The sequence below is a fragment of the Callithrix jacchus genome, chromosome 14, assembly GCF_049354715.1.
Source record: "Callithrix jacchus isolate 240 chromosome 14, calJac240_pri, whole genome shotgun sequence".
Classification (NCBI taxonomy): domain Eukaryota; kingdom Metazoa; phylum Chordata; class Mammalia; order Primates; family Cebidae; genus Callithrix; species Callithrix jacchus.
This window is the reverse complement of record NC_133515.1, coordinates 53,030,225-53,055,738: the sequence shown is the minus strand read 5'-3', so window position 1 is coordinate 53,055,738 and position 25,514 is coordinate 53,030,225. Positions and strand designations below refer to the sequence as shown.

Sequence of the window (25,514 nt, the reverse complement as noted above, 5' to 3'; positions counted from 1 at the left end):
AAGTACTAAACATGGAAAGGAACAACCAGTATCAGCTACTGCAAAAATGTACCAAATGGTAAAGAACAACAACACAAAGAAATCACTTCAACTAATAGGCAAAACAACCAGCTAGTAACAAAATGGCAGGATCAAATTCAAACATAACAATATTAACGTTGAATGTAAATGGCCTAAATGCCCCAATCAAAAGACACAGACTGACAAACTGGATAAAAAGTCAAGACCCATCGGTGTGCTGTATTCAGGAGACCCATCGCACATGCAAAGACTCACATAGACTCAAAATAAAGGGATGGAAGAAGATTTACCAAGAAAATGGAGAGTGAAAAAAAGGAGGGGTGGCAGTCCTAGTCTGTGATAAAATGGACTTTAAACCAACAAAGATCAAAAGAGACAAAGAAGGGCATTACATAATAGTAAAAGGATCAATGCACCAAGAGCTAACTGTCCTAAATATATATGCACCCAATGCAGTAGCACCCATGTACATAAAGCAAGTTCTAAATGACCTACAAAGAGGCTTAGACTCCTGCACAATAATAGTGGGAGACTTGAACACTGCACTGACAATATTGGACAGATCAATGAGACAGAAAGTCAACAAGGATATCCAGGACTTGAATGCAAATCTGGACCAAACAGACCTAATACACATTTACAGAACACTCCACCCCAAATCCACAGAATACACATTCTTCTCAGCACCACATCACACTTATGCTAAAATTGACCACATAATTGGAAGTAAATCACTCCTCAGCAAATGCAAAAGAATGGAAATCATAACAGTCTCTCAGACCACAGTGCAATCAAATTAGAACTCAGGATTAAGAAAAGCACTCAAAACCACACAATCACATGGAAACTGAACTTGCTCCTGAATGACAAATTGATAAACAATGAAATGAAGGCCAAACATAAATTGAAGAACATAAAAATATTCTTTGAAACCAAAGAAAACAAAGACGCAATGTACCAGAATCTACGGGACACATTTAAAGCAGTGTCTAAAGGGAAAATTATAGCAATAAATGCCCACATGGGAAACAAGGAAAGATCTAAAATCAATACCCTATCATCAAAAGTGAAAGAGCTAGAGGAGCAAGATCAAAAAAGCAGAAGACAGGAAATAACTAAGATCAAAATTGAAAGAGCTAGAAGAGCAAGATAAAAAAAAAAAGCAGAAAACAAGAAATAACAAAGATCAGAGCAGAACTGAGGGAGATAGAGACACAAAAAACCCTTCAAAAAATCAATAAATCCAGGAGCTGGTTTTTTGAAAAGATCAACAAAATAGACCGCTAGCTAGACTAATAAAAAAGAAAAGAGAGAAGGATCAAATAGATGCAATAAAAAACAGTAAAGGGAGATCACCACCAATTCCTCAGAAATACAAACTGCCATCAGAGATTACTACAAACAACTCTATGCACATAAACCAGTAAATCTGGAAGAAATAGATAAATTCCTGGACATTTGCACACTCCCAAGACTAAGCCAGGAAGAAGTTGAAGCCCTGAATAGACCAATAACAAGGTCTGAAATCAAAGCAGCCATAGCCTACCAGCCAAAAAAAGTCCAGATCCAGATGGGTTCACAGCCTAATTCTACCAGATGTAAAAAGAGGAGCTGGTACCATTCCTGTTGAAATTATTCCAAACAATACAAAAAGAGGGAATCCTCCCTAACTCTTTCTATGAGACCAACATCATCCCGATACCAAAACCTAGCAGAGACACAACTAAAAAAGAAAACTACAGGCCAATATCCATGATGATCTTTGATGCAAAAATCTTCAATAAAATACTGGCAAACTGAATCCAACAGCACATCAAAAAGCTTATGCACCACGATCAAGTAGGCTTCATCCTGGGGATGCAAGGTTGGTTCAACATACACAAATCTATAAACATAATCCACTGCATAAACAGAACCAAAGACAAAACCACATAATCATCTCAACAGATGCAGAGAAGCCCTTCGACAAAATTCAACAGCCCTTTATGCTAAAAACTCTCAATAAACTAGATATCGATGGAATGTATCTCAAAATAATAAAAGCTATTTATGACAAACCCACAGCCCATATCATACTGAACAGGCAAAAACTAGAAGCATTCCCTTTAAAAACTGTCATAGACAAGAATGCCCTCTCTCACCACTCTTATTCAATATAGTATTGGAAGTTCTAGCCAAAGCAATTAGGCAAGAAAAAGAAATAAAGGGCATTCGATTAGGAAAAGAAGAAGTCAGATTGTCCCTATTTGCAGACAACATGATCCTATATTTAGAAGACCCCGTTGTCTCAGCCCCAAACCTCCTTAAGCTGGTAAGCAACTTTGGCAGAGTCTCAGGATCTGCACATTTTCTGCACAAAATGTGCAGAAATCACAAGCATTCCTATACATCAACAACAGAGAGCCAAATCATGAGCGAACTCCCATTTACAATTGATACAAAGAGAATAAAATACCTAGGAATACAGCTAACAAAGGATGTAAAAGATCTCTTTAAGGAGAACTATAAACCACTGATCAAGGAAATAAGAGGACACAAACAGATGGAAAAACATTCCATCCTCATGGTTAGCAAGAATCAATATTGTGAAAATGGCCATACTGCCCAAAGTAATTTATAGATTCAATGCTATGCCCATCAAGTTACCATTGACCTTCTTCACAGAACTGGAAAAAAACACTTTAAACTTCATATGGAACTAAAAGAGAGCCTGCATAGCCAAGACAATCCTAAGCAAAAAGAACAAAGCTGTAGGCATCATGCTACCTGACTTCAAACTATGCTACAAGGCTGCAGTAATCAAAACATCATGGTACTGATACCAAAACAGAGATAGAGACCAATGGAACAGAACAGAGGCCTCGGAAGCAATGCCTCACATCTACAACCATTTGATCTTTGACAAACCAGACAAAAACAAGCAATGGGGAAAGGATTCCCTGTTTAATAAATGGTGTTGGGAAAACTGGTTAGCCATATGCAGGAAGCTGAAACTGGACCCCTTCCTGACACCTTACACTAAAATTAATTCCAGAGGGATTAAAGATTTAAACATAAGAACTAACCATAAAAACCCTAGAACAAAACCTAGGCAACACTATTCAGTACATAGGCACAGGCAAGAACTTCATGAGTAAAACACCAAAAACAATGGCAGCAAAAGCCAAAATAGACAAATGGGATCTAATTAAACTTAAGAGCTTCTGCACAGCAAAAGAAACAATCATTAGAGTGAACCAGCAACCAACAGAATGGGAAAAAATTTTTGCAATCTACCCATCTGACAAAGGGCTAATATGCAGAATCTACAAAGAACTAAAGCAGATTTACAAGAAAAAAACAAACCCATTTAAAAGTGGGCAAAGGATGTGAACAGATGCTTTTCAAAAGAAGACATTTATGTGGCCAACAAACATGTGCTCATCAACAAAAAAATGCTCATCATCGTTGGTCATTAGAGAAATGCAAATCAAAACCTCATTGAGATACCATCTCATGCCAGTTAGAATGGCAATCATTAAAAAATCTGGAGGCCGGGCACAGTGGCTCATGCCTGTAATCCCAGCACTTTGGGAGGCTGAGGCAGGTGGATCAGGAGGTCAAGAGATCAAGCCCATCCTGGCCAACATGGTGAAACCCTGTCTCTACTAAAAATACAAAAATTAGCTGGGTATGGTGGCATGCACCTGTAGTCCCAGCTACTTGGGAAGCTGAGGCAGGAGAATTGCTTGAACCCAGGTGGCAGAGGTTGCAGTGAGCTGAGATTGCGCCACTGCACTCCAGCCTAGCGACAGAGTGAGACTCCGTCTCAAAAAAAAAAAAAAAATCTGGAGACAACAGATGCTGGAGAGGATGTGGAGAAAAAGGAACACTTTTACACTGTTGATGGGAGTGTAAGTTCAAGCGTTATGGAAGACAGTGTGGTGATTCCTCAAAGATCTAGAAATAGAAATTCCATTTGACCTAGCAATCCCATTACTGGGTATATACCCAAAGGATTAGAAATCATTCTGTTATAAAGACACATGCACACATACGTTCGTTGCAGCACTGTTTACAATAGCAAAGACCTGGAACCAACCCAAATGCCCATCAATGATAGACTGGACAAGGAAAATGTGGCACATATACACCATGGAATACACTGCAGCCATAAAAAATGACAAGTTCGTGTCCTTTGTAGAGACATGGATGAATCTAGAAACCATCATTCTCAGCAAACTGACACAAGAACAGAAAACCAAACACCTCATGTTTTCACTTATAGGCAGGTGATGAACAATGAGAACACTTGGGTACAGAGAAGGGAACAATACTCACTGGGCTAGGTGGGGGGCATGGAGGGGAGGGGAGGGACAGCGGGGGGCAGGGAGAATGGAGAGGGATAGCACTGGGAGAAATGCTTGATGTAGGTGACAGGGTAGTGGGGATGGAGACAGCAAACCACCATGGCATGTATGTACCTATGCAACAATTCTGCAGGATGCAGGATATGCACATGTACTCCAGAGCCCAAAGTACAATTAAAAAAGAAAAGAAATATAATTAGGTAGAATTAACAAAAAAATTTATTGGTGAGGCAATCAATTACTTACATAACATTAATATTTAAAGTTTTAGTTATACACTTTACATACAAAGATATTTAAATTGTATATTAAATATCTTTTTATTAAACATGAGATGTTAAGCAAAATTAGATTAGCTTTGCTAGGCCCAAGATATTTTATTAATTCATCATTACTATTATGTTCTTTTCAGTAATGTGATTTTTTAGTCTTTACATTGCTTTGGGGTTATGTTGTTTCTATTGTAGCTATCACATTTCCACATTGTTTTGAGCAAAATATACTTCTAAAAATTGTAACTCTTTGGCTTATTATCTTTTGATTGGTTGTGTTAACTAAATATATTTCGTTTGTGAGAAGATTCAAAAAATAAACAGTAATTAAACTATGAAAAGTCTTGCATGTGATGTCATGTACATTGATTAAGGTGATAGCTTGGACTAACTGAAAAAAAATCTAAATGGCTCATAAAGTGATGTGTATTTCCAGCAGCAGCAGATAGCAGTAGCAGATACAGATACAATTCTCTCATCAAAAAGCAACTGAAAGAAAAAAGTAAGGCCGGGCACAGTGGCTCACGCCTGTAATCCTAGCACTTTGGGAGGCTAAGGTGGGTGGGTCACCTGAGGTCAGGAGTTCAAGACCAGCCTGGCCATCATGGTGAAACCCATCTTTTAAAAAAAAAAAAAAAGAAAGAAAGAAAAAAGTGAATGAAATATAAATATCATATTGAAAACATCAAAAAGCTAGTAAGATAATACAGAATTGGTGTTAATTCTTAGTGTTGATACAGGAGATGATAGGAACCTAAAGAAGTGCGCCAGCCTTCAGGGCCATTTTTGTTCTGGGAATGATTACCATTCAGAAAGAGGTGGCTAAGAGGCTAAAGTGAGCATTTGGTGTCCTATCAGGATTTTGGGGAATAGTCAGAATCCAGGGTTTCCAAGTAGGGATATTTATAAATAATATCCCCACTTCAAAGAAAATAAGAGTAAATTGGAAGTAAACCATCCTTTGCCTGGACTGCAGCCTGGCTTTGATTCCTTTCAATTACCTAGAAAATTTCAAGACATGAACTTGGATTAAGGAAATTCTAGATTGCCACTGTTCCCACACACCTGGCAAAAGCAGTAAAAATCTTCACTGGAGAAAGATAACATTATTCTAAGCCTCAAATTATTTCTACAAACAATATTTCTGAGAAAATATTCAGCACACAAAGATGACCAGACATAGATGGAAATAAGTTACCAAGAATAAAAACAGTAGAACTTAAAAAACAAAAATAGACCACAAGAACTACAAATATTGGAATTACGGACACAGATTATAAAATACATGGCATTCCTAGTTTAAGCTGATAGAGCCTAAGCTCAGAAGTTTTTGGTAGGGAATTATAAACCATAAAAAGCGACAAAAATTTTCCGAGGAACTCCTTAAAAAATGGGAAAAAAGTAGCAAAAGGGTTTGAATAAAAGCAAATAGAAATGCTGGGACTGAAAAACTTAATAAATAAATTTAATCTCAGTGGCAAATTTAATGGATTAGATGCAGCTGAAAAATTACCAAATTCCGAGGTAAAAGAAGACTATTAATATAATTTTTAAAGATGCCTACAAATTAATAGTAAAAGACAGTAGGCACTTCACACACACACAAAGTAAACATGAAAAGGATTGCCTCATTTGTAACTGGGGAAATAAAAATTAAAACTACAATGAATACCAGTACACATTTACCAGAATGACTGAAGTTTTTTTTGTTTTTGTTTTGTTTCATTTTATTTTTGAGACAGTCTTGCTGTGTTGCCCAGGCTGGACTGTAGTGGTGCAATCTTGGCTCACTGAAACCTCCGCCTCCCAGGCTAAAGCAATTCTCATGCCTCAGCCTCCTGAGTAGCTGGATTAGTTATGCACCACCACGCCTGCTAAATTTTTGTATTTTTGGTAGGGACAGGGTTTTACCATTTTGGCCAGGCTGGTCTTGAGCTACTGGCCTCAAATGATCCACCTACTTCAGCCTCCCAAAGTGCTGGGATTACAGGCATGAGCCACCATGCCCAGCCAGAATGACTAAAATTTAAATGTCTGACCAAGTGTTAGCAAGGATATGGGGTAACGGGAGTCTTCATATACTGCTGATGGTAATATAATTTGGTACACATGACCACTTGTGTACCAGGAAACAGATAAAAGAATGCTCTTAGGAATATTATTTATAGTAGCTCCAAACTAGAAACAAGCCATCCATCAGCAGTAGAAGAGGTAAATAAATGGTATATATTCATACAGTGAAACACTATACATTAAAGCAAATGTTATTACATGAAGTAATGTAGTTGAATCATAAAAACGTAATTTTTCTTTCTCTTTTTTTTTTTTTTGAGACAGGATCTCACTCTATCACCCACCTAGGCTGGAGTACAGTGGCCTGATCATGGTTCAAGGCAATCTCAACCTCCCTAGGCTCAAGTGTTCCTCCCACCTCAAATTCCTGAGTAACTGGGACTGGAGGCATACACCACCACGCCCAGCTAATTTTTTTGTACTTTTTTTTAGAGACAGAGTTTTGCCATGTTGCCCAGGGTGGTCTCAAACTCTTAGGCTCAAATGATCCACCTACCTCGGCCTCCTAAAGTACTGGAATTACAGGCCTTACCCAGTAGAAACATAATGTCAAACAAAACAAGTGAGACGAAGCTATAGCTATAGCGTTTAGGAATGCATTCTTAAGTGGCAGAAGGATAAAGAAAAGCAAGGAAGTAATTACCACAAGCCAGGGTAGAGGTTACCTATTGGGAGGAGGGAAACCATTATGATCAGAATTGGGTCTGTGGGAACTCCTAGAATGTTGGCAATACTCTAATTTTTTATGTGGTTTGTGATTATATGGATATTCTTGGGTATTTGTTAAACTGTACAGTTATGATTGAATCTCTTTTCTGTGTGATGAATGTTTTTCTTGAGAAAAAGTTGTAAAATATATATATATATGACAGTATGACTAGGTAAAGAAAAGAAAAACAGTGATCTTTAAAGGAGTGTTCTGTAACAAACCAACCTCTAATTTATTGTCTCTTATATGACAGGGCTGTAAAGTGAGGGACCACATGATTGCCCCTCGTGAACAAGGTGAAGGTGGAGATTTGCAGTCCGGTCCCACTGCTAGAATACTGGACGATCTGCACAAGTACAGAGATGTCATTGTTGTGCCTTTTTCAAAAGATACAGTTAGGTGAGCGGGGAGTAAACCCAACACTGCATTTTAGCTTTATTCAGCAGTTCCCATTTCAGAATCTCCTAGTGCTTCCCCAAATCAGCAATGTCAGTCCTCAAGTAGTTTTCATTATTTCAGAAAGCTTAACTGAAATTATATGTTAGCTTATAATAAGAGCAGACAGATGTTTGTTAGGCAGAACACCTAAAAATAGTGGAGGTACAAGGGGAGGAAAAACAAATGAAAAGAGCCCTTGGTGATTAAAAAGGTTAAGACCTTAATCCAATTTGCAGTGGTGGCAGGTGGGGGTTTCCCAGTTGTGTTAGCCTTTCTCAACCAATTGATCAGAAGTTGTTCTTAAAGCAGTACCAAGCATAGCTGCCCTTTCCACCACCTCGCAGGTATGATGCTTCAAGTATAGTGGTGCTTGCTGTAAGGGGTGTCTTTTGCTAGAGGAATCACTAGATGAATTAAGAAATGTCATGTTGAGGTGACATCCTTATACTGAGGAACTGTATTTCCAAAGAGCAATTTATGGAACATTTGCAAAAAAATATATCATTCACATTTACATTTTTAAGAAAATAAACTCTTTTTCATAAAAATGTATTTTTCTTTCAAGTGATGTTGGGGTTGGCCCCTGTGATGAAAAGGGTATAGAATGTGATGTTTTACTGGAGCCAAATACACCATGGGGTCCCAAAACTGGGGAGCTCAATGCTGTGAGTAGCTTGTTTCACTTATTCTTTACTTACGTAAACAATTAATGATATTTAATCTTTGACAAGAACCTGGTCGGTTTAAGTTGAAATTGAACTGACTAATTATAAGAAGGTATTATGCCAAGTTAATAGGACTCTAAGGATATAGGACACATTTCTTGCCCTCAAAGAATTAATAACTAATACATTTAAATTTGGGGAAAAAGAACAACATGGGGCCAGGCATGGTGACTCACACTTACAAAGTGCTGTAATCCTAGCACTTTGAGAAGTTGAGGCAAGAAGAGGGCTTGAGCCCAGGAGTTTGAGATCAGCCTGAGCAATATAGTGAGCCCTCATCTCTACAAAAAAAGTTTAAAACTTAGCCAAGCGTGGTGCCTTGTGCCTGTAGTCCAAGCTTCTCTGGGAGGCTGAGGTGGCAAGATTGCTTAAGCCCAGGAGGTAGAGGTTGCAGTGAGCCGAGATTGCACTACAGCACTGCAGCCTGGATGACAGAGGGAGACTCTGTCTCAAAAAAAAAAAAGAAAAACCAAAAACATAATATAGTCTTTAAGGTTTTTATTATAGACAAATTATGATGTGAGGAATGAAGGTGGCATGAATGAATATTTTGTTTTCTCCTCCTTCTGTAAACATTTTTTGGTAGAAAATTATCCTTTTATTGTAATTAGGAATATATTTAGATTCTTCAAACGTTGCAACCTGTAGTCTGGGTGACAGAGTGAGACTCTGTCTCAAAACACAAGCACAAAAGTTTCAAAACTGAAATATTTTTAAAGCGACCAGAAGATTTGATTTCCTTTGATTCCTTTTTATTCTATTTTCCTGTGAACGTTTTGTCTTTGTGTTGGTTAAGATAGCATTTTCTTGAGAAAGTGAAATATTCCCTGTAAAGTGCTTTATAAACTTCAGGCAGCTATACAAATATTCAGTCATGCCAGGCACAGTGGTTCACGCCTGTAATCCCAGCACTTCGGGAGGCTTCGATCAGGAGTTTAAGACCAGCCTGGTCAACATGGTGAAACCCTATCTCTACTAAAAATACAACATTTAGCTGGGTGCAGTGGCGTATGCCTGCAATCCCAGCTACTCGGGAGGCTGAGGCAGGAAAATCACTTGAACCCAGAAGGCAGAGGTTGTGGTGAGTGGAGATTGTGTGCCACTGTATTCTAGCCTGGGCAACAGAGTGAGACTTCGTCTCAAAAAAAAAAAAAAAAATTCACTCATTAACATTTGTTTATGAATTATATGTCAGCATACTAGATTTATTGAATATCCATATGTAATCTTCCTTAATTTACAATAAAATATAAATATTAAAAAGTGATTGAAATAGTTCTAAAAATAACTAAAATTATTTTAGTAATTTATTTGCATGTGATTTCCTTGTCCTTTGGAAATAATACTGGGAAAGTTTTTTTCTTTTTAAAAGCATCCACATCCAGCTGGGCATAATCCCAGCACTTTGGGAGGTAATCCCAGAACTTTGGGAGGCCGATGTGGGCAGTCACCTGAGGTCAGGAGATCGAGACATTCCTGGCCAACACAATGAAACCCCATCTGTACTAAAAATAAAAATTAGCCGGGCATGGTGGTATGTGCCTTCAGTCCCAGCTACTCGGGAGGCTGAGGCAGGAGAATTGCTTGAACCCAAGAGGTGGAGGTTGTACTAAGCCTAGATCATGCCACTACACTCTAGCCTGGGTGACAGAGCGAGACTCCATCTCAAAAAAACAAAATAAAAAAACAAAAAACAAAAAAATTCCATATCCTCTTCTAGCAGAGGATATTAAAGACTGTAATATATCATTTTCAGCCTGAGTTTTAAATTATGTTTCAGCCTGGAAGGGAACTGTATTTGTAACTTTTCAACTCTTTTACAATATCCATATGAAAATAAGGAGCTGCAATCTGGGTAAATGCAGATTTATTAATCTCTTATTCCTGTCTTATAGTTCTTGTCATTGAAAAACTGGACTCTACAACTGGTAAGTGAGCAATTATATTTAGCATTCGTGGATCTCTTTCTTCCTAAATTAAAATTAGGTTTAATAGAATCTTATCAGTATCTTCTTTTACAAATTTTAGTTAAATATACATCTTTTCAGCTTCTCTGATTTTGCACTTAACTTAAAATGCCATTAAGTTATTTAAGACCAAAACATACTCCATATCTGGCTGTATAATCCATATATCTAGTTAAAAGACTTGTTAAAGTCACTCTTAAACCATATTTAGGACATTGAACAAAGCAACAAATCTGTTAAGTTCCAGTTATTTGGTTGAGTGATTGGTTGACTTTTTTTTTACTGTTTGCCAGTACTATGCTATCTGCCATCAATATTCCTAAGAATGGAATAGGAATTTGGATTAGTGATAACAGACAGGGCAGAGAGATGCAGGAAAGTAATGCAGATATGGTTAAATAATCCAGGGCCATGATCACCCAGAAATGTACACACATACTTGTTTATAAGACTACTTTAGTATTGGTGGTTACTACTTTAGTATTGGTGGTTACTATAATTTAATCTTAATATCAAGGAATATATATTTAGTTGAGTGATATAGGCACAATTTAACAAATACTGAGTACTTACGTGCCTATTGCTATTCTGGGTTCTGAGAAAGAAATAAAAAATATGTGATGTAATTTACTGCTCTGAATGTAAAAATTCTTATGTCCATTTCTTGGGTATTGTGTTAGAGGTTATTTTATCAGCTTTTGATTAACTCATTCATTCAAAATAAATGTAGGTAAATGTGTTTGGAAGAATTCATTTAAAAAAAAATTTTTTTTAACTTAGAAACAACAGTCATTGTTTTCAGAAGAAGAAGAATATACAACTGGATCTGAGGTCACTGAAGATGAAGTTGGAGACGAAGAAGAAGTATCCAAGAAACAAAGTACTGGTTTCTAAGTTAACATCAAATCTCACTGTTTATGAAGGGGTTACATTCTGAAGCTTTTAATGCAAGGGATGGGGAATTGGTTTTATTTATATAGTAGTACAACACTGGAAAAAAAAAAAAGAATGGAAAGGAGACACCTTCAAGATTTCCTAACCCTAGCAGTAACACAGAATACTCAAAGTTATAAAGAAAGGGCAGTACAGTGAGAAAGAATCCTTCAGGTTTTCATTTCAGGTGCAACTAAATGTGTGACTCACGTCAGATGAAATGTGATTTGAGATGTGTACCTGAGATGATTTGGAGTGATATTCAAATGAACCATTAAATAACATTCATAAAAGTGTGATTTGTTTTTCATTGAAAGCATGATTTTTTTCTTTTCTTTATTTTTTTGAGATGGAGTCTCTGTCGCAGTGGCACAATCTTGGCTCACTGCAACCTCCACTTTCTGGGTTCAAGTGATTCTCCTGCCTCAGCCTCCTGAGTAGCTGGGACTGTAAGTGTACACCACCATGCCTGGCTAATTTTTTTGTATTTTTAGTAGAGATGGGGTTTCACCGTATTGGCCAGGCCGATCTTGAACTCCTGACCTCAAGTGATCTGCCCGCCTCGGCCTCCCAAAGTGCTGGGATTATAGGCATGAGCTCCCACACCCAGCTGAAAGCATGATTATTATACAACTATAAAATTAACTTGTGTCAGAATTTTTCAACTCATTAGTTCCAAGAAACAGCAAGGAAATTGGCTCAAACAGCCTTTGAAGACTCAGGTATTTGTAGGCAACCATGAATCTGTTTAGTCACAATAATTTACCTCTTTTAGGATTTCATATGAATGAAATCATGAGTAATCTTTTGTCTCTGGCTTCTTTCGCTTAGTATGAGGTTTTTGAGATTCATTCATATTGTTGCATGTGTCAGTAGTGTATTCCTTTTTATTGTGGAGTAGTATTCCATTATACTGCTTTTGAAAAAAGAATGTTGGGCTGGGCACAGTGGTTCGCGACTGTAATCTCTGCATTTAGGAACTGAGACGGGCAGATCACCTGAGGTCAGGAGTTCAAGACCAGCTTGGCCAACATGATGAAACCTCGTCGCTACTACAAATACAAAAATTAGGCTGGGCGCGGTAGCTCATGCCTGTAATCCCAGAAATTTGGGAGGCTAAGGCAGGCAGATCACCTGAGATCAGGAGTTCAAGAGCAGCCTGGCCACCATGGTGAAACCCCGTCTCTACAAAAGTACAAAAATTAGCCTGGCATGATGGCAGGTGCCTGTAATCCTAGCTATTCAGGAGGCTGAGATGGGAGAATTGCTTGAACCCGCAAGGCAGAGGTTGCAGTGAGCTGAGATCATGCCATTGCACTCCATCCTGGGTGACACAGTGAGACTCAGTCTCAAAAAAAAAAATACAAAAATTAGCCAGGCGTGGTGGCAGGTGCCTGTAATCTCAGCTACTCAGGAGGCTGAGGCAAGAGAATCACTTGAACCCCAGAGGGGGAGGTTGCAGTGAGCCAAGACCATGCCATTACACTTCAGCCTGGGCAACCAGAGCGAAACTCCATCTCCAAAAAAAAAAGTTAAAATCATGATTGTAAGTTAGATACAAAATTGATCAGTGTCATACAAGTTAATGGTTATTTTTTTTAGAAATCATTTGCATTTTCATTAGACACAAAAATCTGAAAGTTAACATGTAACTTTCAGATGCCATTAGTAGATGGTAGTCAGACATGAGACATTCTCTAGGAGAATTAAATGATTCTTGGTAGGCATGTTAAACAACCCTCCAAAATGACATTGAAAAGATGTGCTGTTGGCCGGGTGCAGTGCCTCACGCCTGTAATCCCAGCACTTTGGAAGGCCGATGTGGGCGGATCACGAGGTCAAGAGATCGAGACCATCCTGGCCAGCATGGTGAAACCTTGTCTCTACTAAAAAAATACAAAAATTAGCTGGGCATTGTGGCGTGCGCCTGTAGTCCCAGCTACTCAGGAGGCTGAGGCAGGAGAATCGCCTGAACCAGGAAGGCGGAGGTTGCAGTGAGCTGAGATCGCGCCACTGCACTACAGCCTGGTGCCTGGCAACAGAGCGAGACTCTGTCTCAAAAAAAAGAAAAGAAAAGACATGCTGTCTTCCCTTTATCTTCTCTCCAAGTTTTACAGAGTTTTTCTTAACATGTTGAATCCTCCAACGAAAAAGCTGGTTCTTTAGCAATTTTATGTTAATTTTAATTAGTTGAGGAGAAAGTGCTGTTATGGTTTTTTTTTCAACAGTTTGATTGAGGTATAAGTTACATGTCATAAAATTCACTCATTTTTAAGTGTACATGTAGATGAGTTTTGGCACACAGATGTGTAACCACCACCAAAATAAAGATCTAAGACATCATTTCAAAAAGTTCTTTCATGCCTTTTATACTCATTTCCCTTTCTCTAGTTCTGCCTTGACACAACCATGAATCTGTTTTGTCAAAATAATTTACCTTTTTTAGGATTTCATGTGAATGGAATCATGAGTAATTTTTTGTCTCTGGCTTCTTTCAGTTAGTATGAGGTTTTGAGATTCATCCATATTATCGCATATGTCAGTAGTTTATTCCTTTTTATTGCAAAGTAGTATCGCATTATATGGATATACCATACTTTGTTTATTCATTCCCAATTTCATGGACAATGGGTCGTTTCCTCTTGTTGGCTGTTGTGAATAATGCTGCTCTGAACATTTGCATAGAAGTCTGTGTGGACATGTGTTTTCATTTTTCTTGGGTAAATACTTAGGAGTAAAATTACTAGGTCATATTGTAAGTGTATGTTTTACTTTACAAGAAACTGCCAAATTGTTTTGCAAAGTGACCGTTTTGCATTTCCATAAGCAATGGTGTATCCCCTGGTGCCTTCCCACCAGCAGCGTATGAGAGTTCCAGTTGCTGCACATTCACATCAATATTTGGTATTAATGGTCTTTTTAATTTTAGCCATTCTAGTGAGTAGTGTTAAGCATCTTTTCATGTTTTTATTGGCCATTTATATATCTTTTTAATGAAGTGTTTGTTTAAATCTTTTGCCCATTTTTATTGGATCATTTGCCTTATTATTGAATTGTAAGATTTCTTTATATATACTTTAGATCCAAGTCTTTTTTTGTCAATCATATGTTTTGCAATATTTCCCTTAGTCTATGCCTTGCCTTTTAATTTCCTTTTTTTTGTTTGTTTGTTTTTTTGAGATGGACTCTTGCTCTATCACACAGGCTGGAGTACAGTGGTGCAATCTCAGCTCACTGCAACTTCTGCCTCAGCCTCCCGAGTAGCTGGGATTATAGGCGCACACCACCACATGGGGCTACTTTATATATATATATATATATATATATATTTTTTTTTTGAGACAGAGTCTCGTTCCATTGCCAGGTGCCAGGCTGGAGTGTAGTGGCGCGACCTTGGCTCACTGCAACCTCCACCTCCCAGGTTCAAGCAATTCTCCTGCCTCAGCCTCCCAAGTAGCTGGAACTACAGGTGTGCACCACCATGCCCAGCTAATTTTTGTATTTTTAGTAGAGACAGGGTTTCACCATGTTGGCCAGGATGGTTTCGATCTCTTGACCTTGTGATCTGTCCACCTCGGCCTCCCAAAGTGCTAGGATTACAGACGTGAGCCACTGCGCCCAGCTACTTTTTATATTTTTGGTAGAGGTGGGGTTTCACCATGTTGGCCAAGCTAGTCTTGAACATCTGACCTCTGGTGATTCGCCTACCTCGGCCTCCCAAAGTGCTGAGATTACAAGCACGAGCCACCACACCTGGCCTAATTTTCTTAATAATGTCTTTTGAAGAGCTAAAGTTTTAAATTTTGTGAACTCTTTTTAGTTTTTCCTTTTTATGTTCCATTATTTAATAGCTAAGAAGTATTTTCCTACGCAAAAGTCACAAAGATTTTTTGCTGTTTTCTAGAAGTTGTATGATTTCAGCTTTTTATTTAAGGTTATGATCTCATTCAGGTTAATTTTTGTTTATTGTATGAGTTAAGGGTCAAGCTTCCTTTTTATCCATAGGCATAGCCCGTTGTTTTAGCACTGTTTATTGAAAAAACTATTCTTTTCAATATATTCAGTATATATTGGATTACTTTGACATCTTTGTTAAAAATCAGTTGACTATTTACTTGTGGCCCTATTTCCAAACTCTCTTGTTTTCTTCCATTGATTCATATGTCTTTCTTTACATCAGTATATCAATACTATGCTGTATTACTTTTTGTAGATTTTAGTGAGTCTTGAAATTTGGTGGTATGAGTCCTCCAAAATTGTTCTTTAATTTTAAGTTATTATAGCCATTCAAAGTGCTTTGCATTTTTTTTTCCTTTTTTTTGAGAGAAGGAAAGAAAAACATGAGTAAAGGAGAGGAAGAAAGAGGAAGAGAAAGAGGGAGGGTGAATGGAAATATTGCTTTATTCTGAAAAAAAAATGGGTATTAATAGTGGCCAATTAATGTTTCATTTACACCTATGAGTAGGTGTGATGTGGTATTGACTAGAATGTATATTTTGTGTATTTGAAGTGGAGAGTTCTATAAATATTTATTAAGTTTACTTGTTCCAGATCTGAGTTCAGGTCCTTGATATCCTTATTAATTTTCTGTCTCATTGAATCTAAGTCTCTATGTATCTGGGTGTTAGGATCGTTAGCTCTTGTTGTTGCATTGATCCTTTTACCACTATATCTTTGTTGCTTTAAAATCTATTTTATCCGCTACAAGAATTGCAACTCCTGCTTTTTATTTATTTATTTATTTACTTTTGCTCTCCATTTGGTTGGTAAATCTTTCTCCATCGCTTTATTTTGAGTCTTTGTGTATCCTTGCATGTGAAACAGGTCTGGATGTAACATGCTGTTGGGTTTTGGCTGTGTCTTTTGATTGGGGGATTTAGTTGATTTAAATTTAGGGTTACTGCCATTTGATGTTAACTGCCTGTTTTATCCATTCATTGATGTAAATTCTTCTTTATGTTGGGGCTCTTTATTTTTTGGTATATTTTTAGAAAGGCTAATACTGGTTGTTTCTTTCTGTGTGTAATGCTTCTTTCAGAAGCTCTTGTAAAGCAGGGCTGGTGGTAATAAAATCTCTGAGTTCTTGCTTGTTCATAAGAGATTGTAATTTTCCTTCAGTTGTGAAGCTTAGTTTGGCTGGATATGAAATTCTGGGCTGAAGGTTCTGTTCTTTGAGGATATTGAATATTGGCCCCCACTCTCTTCTGGCTTGTAGAGTTTCTGCTGAGAGATCTACTGTAAGTCTGATTGGCTTGCCTTTGTGGGTAACCTGACCTTTCTCTCTGGCTGCCCTTAGTATTTTCTCCTTCGTTTCAACCCTGGTGAATCTAACGATTATGTGCCTTGGGGTTGCTCTTCTTGAGGAATATCTTTGTGGTGTTCTCTGTATTACGTGGGGTTGAATATTGACCTGCTTTGCTAGTTTAGGAAAATTTTCCTGAATAATATCCTGAAGGGTATTTTCCAGCTTGGATTCATTCTGTCCGTCGCATTCAGGTACACCTATCAAACGTAAATTTGGTCTTTTCACATAGTTCCACGTTTCTTGGAGACTTTGCTCATTCCTTTTTATCCTTTTATCTCTAATCTTGTCTTGTTTTCTTTCATTAAGTTGGACGTTGACCTCTGTTATCCTTTCTTCTGCTTGAACAATTCGAGTGTTTAAACCTGTGCATACTTCTCGGAGTTCCTGTATTGTATTCTTCAGTTCCATTAATTCACTTATATTCCTAAGTTGTCTATTCTCAATAGGATTTCATCAAACCTTTTTTCAAAGTTCTTAGTTTCTTTATGTTGGGCTACAACATGTTCTTTTAACTCACAGAAGTTTCTTATTATCCATTCCTTGAAGAGTGATTCTGTCATTGGGATGCACTCGTTCTCCATCACACCTTGTTCGATTGTTGATGTGGAACTGTGATTATCTTTAGAGGGAGATGCGTTCTGATTTTGAGTATTCTCAGCTTTTTTACGCTGGTTTCTTCCCATCATTGTAAATTTATCCTCCTGTCGTCTTTGAAATTACCAACTTTCAGATTAGGTCTCTTGAGTGGACGTCCAAGTTGTTAGTTCCCAGGGCCAGAACGGCGATGTTAAGACTGATGTTGCTTTTCTGCCCAGGATTCTCCTGTCTGGCTTCCTTCTTGTGTACGTAATAGGCGACTCTGCCTTCCCGGGGCTCCAAACCTCGGTCAGAAGGGGAACCAGTCTCGTTTACTCTGCGCCGAGAGCTGCCACTCTGAGGTGCTGTCACAGCCGCTGCACCGGCCTCAGGAGTCGTGCTGGGGACCCGTGTGGGTCCTCCAAACCTCTGTCAGGAGGGGAGCCAGGCCTGTTTACTCTGTTCCGAGAGCTGCAGCTCTGAGGTGCCAGCGAAACCGATGCACCGGCCACAAGAGTCGCGCTGGCAACCCGTGTGACTTCTCCGCTGGGGATCTTCTGCTCCGTGAGCGACCAGAATTTGTCTGAAAGTGTGGCGTCCTCTAGTTCTCTGCGGTTTCACTGAGAGCTGCAATCCCGAGATGTTAGCGATCGGCCATCTTGGATCATTCCCATGTGCTTTGCATTTTTGATAAATTTTGGAGTTTGTGTGAATATTTCTACAAATATCTTTCCGGGATTTTTGTTGGGATTGTGTTTAACCCATATATCAATTTGGGGTGAATTCCTTTTTTTTCCCCCAATGACAATTCTTCCAATAATGAACATGGAATATCTCTCCATTTATTCATTTGCTTAGGACTTCTTTAATGTCTCTTAACAATGTTTTGTAGTTTCAGTGTACAGGTATTGAACATATTTTGTTAAATTTATTTCTACACATTTTTATGCTTATATAAATGAAATTGGTTGCTCATTGATGGTAATATTAACGATGGTCAAAACGCAATTGATATTTGTATATTGACTTTCTGTCCTATGACCTTGCTAGATTCACTTACTTGCTCTTCATTTATTAGATTTCATTCCAATCTGTATGCCTTTTATTTATATGCCTTGCCTTTTTTGCTGGTTAGGACCTGGTATTGAATAGAAGGGGTGAAAACAGACATCCTTACCTTGTCTTATGGGGAAAAGATCCAGTCTTTAACCATTAAGTATGTAATGTTAGTTGTTGGCTTCTTATAAATTCCCTTTTAGGGAATTTATTCTCAGTTAAGAAGTTCATTTCTGTTTCTAGTTTGCTGACTTTTTGTAGTGAATAGGTGTTGGATTTTGTCAAATGCTTTTTCTCCATCTATTGAGAAGATCATATAGATGTTCTCCTTTACTGTATCAATTTAGGTACATTGATTGATTTTTCACATATTACACCAATATTCTGGTGTAAACTCCACTTGGTCATTTGATATTCTTTTTATATATCACTTCATTGGACTTGTGTGTGTGTGTGTGTGTGTGTGTGTGTGCAGGCGCGCATGCATATGTGTGAATATATATGTATATACATATATATATATATTTATTTTTGAGACAGGATCTCACTCTGTTGCCCAGACTTGAATGCAGTGTTGTGATCACAACTCACTGCAGCCTCGACCTCCCAAGGCTCAAGCAGTCCTCCCCACCCAAGCCTCCTGAGTAGCTGGGACTACAGGTCTGCATCGCCATGCCCAGCTAATCTTTAAGGTTTTTTTTTTATAGAGACAAGATCTCCCTGTATTGCCCAGGATGTTCTTGAACTCCTAGCCACAAGCAGATCCTCCTACCTTGGCCTCCCAAAGTGGTAGGATTACAGGTGTGAGCCACAATGCCTGGGCTCATTTGCTGAGATTTTGTTAAGGATTTTTATTTCTGGTCATGAGAGATATTTGTAGTTTTCTTGTTGTCTTTTTCAAGGTTTGATATCAGAGTCATAATGACATTAGAAAATGAGTTGGAAAGTGTTGCCTTCACCACTCTTTTCTGAAAGAGTTTGTGTAGGATTTTTGTTGTTTCTCCCTTAAAAGAATAATAAAATTCAGCAGTTAAGCCATATGGGCCTGCAGCTTTCTTTATAGGAAGGCTTTAAATTATGAATTCAATTTCATTAGTTAGTGTGATGCTATTCAAGTTTTCTATTAAGCCAGGCGCAGTGGCTCACGCCTGTAATCCCAGCACTTTGGGAGGCTGAGGTGGGTGGATCACGAGGTCAAGAGATCAAGACCATCCTGGTCAACATGATGAAACCCTGTCTCTACTAAAAATACAAAAAATTAGATGGGCGTGGTGGCGTGTGCCTGTAATCGCAGCTACTCGGGAGGCTGAGGCAAGAGAATTGCCTGAACCCAGGAGGTGGAGGTTGCGGTGAGCCGAGATCACGCCATTGCACCCCAGCCTGGGTAACAAAAGCGAAACTCCTTCTCAAAAAAAAAAAAAGTTTTCTATTGCCTCTTCAATTTGTTTTGATAATTTCTATCTTTCAAGGAATTTTATCCAACTTGTCAGATTTATTAGCATAAAGTCACTAGTAGTATATTCTTTTTGTGGGGGGAAGGGGATAGAGTCTTGCTCTATCACCCAGGCTGAAATGCACTGGCATGATCTCGGCTCTACCTCGTGGTTCAAGCAATTCTTGTGCCTCAGTCTCCCGAGTAGCTGGGATCACAGGCATGCACCACCATACTTGGGTAATTTTTGTACTTTTAGTATAAATGTCAGTGTGCCTAATTACCAAGCCCTAAAATATAAAAAGCAAAAACTGACAAATCCACAAGGAAAAACACACAGATTACCACTTATAGCTACAGATTACTTACAGCTGCTTGAGAGGCTGAGACACGAGAATTGCTTAAACCTGGGAATCAGAGATTGCAGTGAGCCGAGATCATGCCACTGCACTGTAGCCTGTGTGTGTGAGACAAAACAAGACTCTGTCTCAAAAAAGAAAGAAAAGAAAGAGAAAATGAACACCTGTAAAGCAATTTCAGCTTTGCTTCATGGTATATTTGCTTTTTATCCAGAGGTTAATGTGTAAGTTTTCTTAAGACAGTATTTTTGTAATAATCTTATTGTTTAAAAATAACAAGTGGATTGGAGAGGTATATGGGGGCTAAGCTTACAACATTGACCTCTCATTATCAGGGAAAAAGGAGAAGCCAAAGAAGTTCACCAGACAACCAAAAAAGCAGATATCTTCACCCTGTGCACAGAAGAAAGAAAAGGCACTGGAAAAGGTAACTAAATAATCTATTGTTATTCTAAAGTTCATTTGGAAAAATAAGCAAGTGAGTATAGCCAGAAGAAAATCAAAAGTTAAGAGTAATGTAGACACATGGAATACTAGCAAGGTAAAAATGAATGAAGTTTTTTATAGACTGAGATTAAAGACCTCCAAGATACATTGACAAATGAGAAAAGGAAGGTGCAGAAATGTATAGTGGTATAGTATGCTACCATTTGTGTAAAGTAGATGAGGGAAAAATGCAAATGAACTTCCTTGTATAGGCATAAAATATCTCTGGAAGGCTACATAAGAACTTGATAAAATGGGTTGCCTCTCAGGAAGGAAACTGAATGTGTAAGGGACAAAAGTGAGGGGCTTTTCATTTTATGTGCTATTTATACCTTTTGAATTTTGAACCAATATTACGTATTCAAAAAATTAAAAATAGACTTTTTAAATTAAAAATAAATTTTATTTTATGACATTTAAAAATAAGTTTTATTTCTCCATGCCTTTGAAGGGAGGGATAAAAAAGAGAGGTAGGAATAAGAGAATAGTAATAACCATAGTTGTCTATAAGAAAAACCATCAATTTCAAAAATGTGTGATAGGTTGATGCTGAGTTAAGATCTACACAGTTACATTGGACATATTGTACATTCATCTTTGTGTTAAGTATCACAGGCATATGAGCGGGTTAATTCTAAAAAAAATTACATCAGCTGGCTGGTCATGATGGCTCATGCCTGTAAATCTTAGCACTTTGGAAGGTCAAGGTGGGTGCATTGCTTGAGCCCAAGAGTTTGAGACCAGCTTGGGCAACATGGCAAAAACCTGTTTCTACTAAAAAAAAAAATACAAAAATAAGCCAGATATGATGGGCGTGCACCTGCAGTACCAGCTACTCAGGAGGCTGAGGTGGGAGGATCACTTGAGGCCAGGAAGTTGAGGCTTCAGTGAGCTATAATCATGCCACTGCATCCAGCCTGGGCAACAGAGTGAGACCCTGTCTCCAAAAAAAAAAAAAAAAAAAAAATGCATAAGCTAGGATTCCAAGGTTTACAAATAAAGCCAGGTTCAAATTCTAGGTCTGTATCTCTTTGGAAAACTTTCTTAACTTCTCTGAACCTGTTTTATTATGAAGATAGTAACAGTGCCTGTCTCATGTAGTTGGTGCAAGGTTTAAATGAAATAGCACTTCTCTCAAAAAAAAATATAGCACTCGTAATGCTCTTGGTACAGTGTCTTGCACTCAATAAGTCTGAACTCTTTTTATTACTAACTATAGCACTAATCAGTAAACATGTTCTAATTGGGCCTTAATGTTGTCTACTTTTTTTTAGTCAGCTTCTAGAGATGTGTCTCCTTTCGTGTGAGTATTGCTCCTTAATCCAATCGGATATCCACTCTTAAAGAAGCATCAATGCTGATTTTTGTTCAATTTTTTCAATAGTGTGAGTATGCAGAAGAATAAGTGGGATGCAACAAGATCCTTGAGATTCAACCAGGATGCACAAAGAGAAGACGGTAAATTTTATTATTTGGGTAATATACAAATTGGATGTAAATAGCAATGATTGGTGTGTCTTTCATTTTGTAAAGTATGCTGAATAGCTCTAGAGGTTCTATCAAGCTAAAGTAAGGCCCAAATTTTGCATATTTCCTTAGGCAACAACTAGAGTTTCATTACTAGACAACCCCACTGAATAATGTATTATTTTATGCATCTGTGGTTTCGAGATCACTTAGATTGATTTTGGCCCATTACTTTGACTGTAAAGGTGACTGAATATGTTTTAGGCTGTTTTATGGTAATCTAAAAAGCAGCACAATTATCCATAAATGAGTCATTTGCAACTTGCTGAATTAAATTCTCAGACATATAGATGTATATGTCTGTAAAATAATATCAAAAGATATTTTCATAAACCCTTGGTGATTACAGCCTTTTCTGAGAAATAAAAAGTTGTATCATCCTTATGAAAAGTAAAGTTTACTATTTTTTCCCTTCAGATCAACGGCGAATGTCTGAAATTACAGGGCACCTAATAAAAATGAGATTGGGGGATCTGGACCGAGTCAAGTCAAAGGAAGCAAAAGAAGTAAGAATCATGTACTAGTGTATTACACTTGTGTAAAATATTTCCCTTCCTACTTTTATTTTCAGCTTAGGATTATAAGGATGTTTTAGATAGAAATTTAAAAGACTAATTTATGGTTTGTTTTTGTTTTTGTTTTTTAGATGGAGTCTCGCTCTATCACCCAGGCTGGAGTGCAGTGGTGCCATCTCAACTCACTGCAACCTCCACCTCCTGGGTTCAAGCGATTCTTCTGCCTTAGCCTTCTGAGTAGCTGGGATTATAGGAGCATGCCACCATGCCCGGCTAATTTTTGTATTTTTAATAGAGACAGGGTTTCACCATGTTGACCAGGATGGTCTCGATCTCTTGACCTCGTGATCCACCCACCTCGGCCTCCCATAGCACTGGGATTGTAGGTGTGAGCCACTGTGCCAGGCCTTTTTTTTTTTTTTTTTAGAGTTTTAGTAGGCCGGGCATGGTGGCTCAAGCCTGTAATCCCAGCACTTTGGGAGGCCGAGGCGGGTGGATCACGAGGTCAAGAGATCGAGACCATCCTGGTCAACATGGTGAAACCCCGTCTCTACTAAAAATACAAAAAATTAGCTGGGCATAGTGGCGCATGTCTGTAATCCAAGCTGCTCTGGAGGCTGAGGCAGGAGAATTGCGTGAACCCAGGAGGCGGAGGTTGCAGTGAGCCGAGGTCGCGCCATTGCACTCCAGCCTGAGTAACAAGAGCAAAACTCCATCACAAAAAAAAAAACGATAGAGTTTTACTCTTGTTTCCAAGGCTGGAGTACAATGGCACAATCTCAGCTCACTACAACTTCCGCCTCCCAGATTCAAGCGATTCTCCTGCCTCAGCCTCCCAAATAGCTGGGATTACAAGCATGCGCCACCATGCCCAGCTAATTTTTTTGTATTTAGTAGAGATGGGGTTTCACCATATTGGTCAGGCTGGTCTTAAACTCCTGACCTCAGGTAATCCACCCACTTCAGCCTCCGAAAGTACTGGGATTACAGGCATGAGCCACCGCGCCCGGCCAAATTTATGGGATTTTTTTTTGTTTTTTCTTTTGACAGAGTCTCGCACTGTCACCCAGGCTGGAGTGCAGTGGTGTGATCTTGGTTCACTGCAACCTCCATCTCCCAGGTTCAAGTGATTCTCCTGCCTCAGCCTCCCGAGTAGCTAGGACTACAGGCATGCGCCAACATGCCCAGCTAATTTTTGTATTTTTAGTAGAGACAGGGTTTCACCATGTTGGCCAGGCTGATCTGGAACTCCTGACCTCGTGATCCACCCGCCTCGGCCTCCCAAGTGCTGGGATTACAGGCGTGAGCCACCGTGCCTGGCCAAATTTACTTTTTTTTTATATTCTGTACCAGTTAGCCTGTTTGCTCACATAAAAGTTTTCCACCATGTCTTATTATCCATGATCCAGACGTCATCTATAACACACATAATAAAGTACATCATTGCTAAAAGTGTGTCATCACACCAAGAATAGATTATTAGGTCTTGACCAAATCTTGGCTATCCAGAGGGCAACTGTCTGAAAGTACTGATTTTCATCAACTGCATGTAGTGCTTAGATATCATCTCTAAAATAAGATGTTATCTTGCTGAAAATGATGACAAGAAACATCTATATTCTTAGTAGAATTACATATTAGTCATGGCATTATGTATTATCATTCATATTGGTATTATGTAAGTACCATACTCTTGCCCTAATTCTTTTATTTAAAAATTTACTTCCCTATAAAACTTCTAAAAGGAAACATAGGAGAAAATCTTTATGACTTTAGGAAAATATTTCTTAGCCTACAGCACCAAAAGCATGATCCATAAAGGAAAAATTGGACTTCATCAGCATTTAAAATTTCTACTTTTCGAAAGATACTATTTAGACAATAAAATGACTAGCCATAAACTATGAGAAAATATGTGTAAAACACCTGATAAGATATGTGTATCTAGAATATATAGAGAACTCTCAAAACTCAATAATAAATTTTAAAACATAATAAAAATTAAAATGGGCAAAAGAGTAGCCAGACATCATGAAAAAAAGGATTTCCATGCCAAATAAGCATATATTATTAGATGTGCTAAGATACAACATCATTAGTCATTAGAGAAATGTAAATTAAAACCTAAATGAGGCCAAATACAGAGGCTCACACCTGTAATCCCAGCACTTTGGGAGGCCAAGGTAGAAGGATCACTTGAACCCAGGAGTTTGAGACCAGCCTGGGCAACATGGTGAAATCGTATCTCTGCAAAAAAATACACAAAAATAGCTGGGTGTGGTGGCGGTGCCTGTAGTCCCAGCTACTTGTGAGGCTGAAGTAGGAGGATCACTTGAGCCTGGGAGGCAGAAGTTTCAATGAGCCAAGATCATGCCACTGCACTCCTGCCTGGGCAACAGGACGAGACTGTCTCCAAAGGAGGAAACCCATACCAAGTGTTGATGAGGATCTGGAGCAACTGGAACTCTCATATATAGCCAGTAGAAATGCAAAAAAAAAAAAAAAGGCCACTTTGGAAAATAGTTTGGCAGTTTCTTATAAACATTCACTCATCATACAGATTAGTTCACACACTTTTATAATGGCTTTATTTATAATTGCTAAAAACTAGAAATACTATAAATGATGTCCTTTATCTGGTAAATGGGAAAACAAACTGTGCATATAAAAAAGAACATTGAGCCCAGGAATTCAAGACTGGCTTGGGCAACAGAGAGAGACCCTGTTTCTACAAAAAATAAGAAATTAATTGGGAATGGTTGTACACATCT

General features: G+C 38.3%; 1 protein-coding gene across 48 annotated transcripts in view; it reads left to right on the top strand.

Annotated features, from left to right (window-relative positions):
- SANBR (SANT and BTB domain regulator of CSR) overlaps positions 1 to 25,514 on the top strand; it is an 83,624-nt gene that overhangs the window by 36,598 nt on the left and 21,512 nt on the right. For 16 of the 48 annotated variants that reach the window (XR_013526590.1, XR_013526589.1, XR_008476376.2 and 13 more), the window contains 8 exons: positions 7,678 to 7,823; positions 8,428 to 8,527; positions 10,483 to 10,515; positions 11,335 to 11,434; positions 20,551 to 20,642; positions 21,976 to 22,004; positions 22,086 to 22,159; positions 22,646 to 22,734. Coding sequence is in view for 39 of the 48 variants with exons in the window: in XM_078349270.1 (XP_078205396.1) it covers positions 7,678 to 7,823; positions 8,428 to 8,527; positions 10,483 to 10,515; positions 11,335 to 11,434; positions 20,551 to 20,642; positions 21,976 to 22,004; positions 22,086 to 22,159; positions 22,646 to 22,734 (663 nt within the window). In the remaining 9 variants the exon portion in view is untranslated. Of the gene's footprint in view, positions 1 to 7,677; positions 7,824 to 8,427; positions 8,528 to 10,482; positions 10,516 to 11,334; positions 11,435 to 20,550; positions 20,643 to 21,975; positions 22,005 to 22,085; positions 22,160 to 22,645; positions 22,735 to 22,874; positions 23,109 to 25,514 lie in introns of those variants that run through there. The other 32 variants (XM_078349265.1, XM_078349272.1, XM_054244942.2 and 29 more) reach the window with 15 other exon arrangements.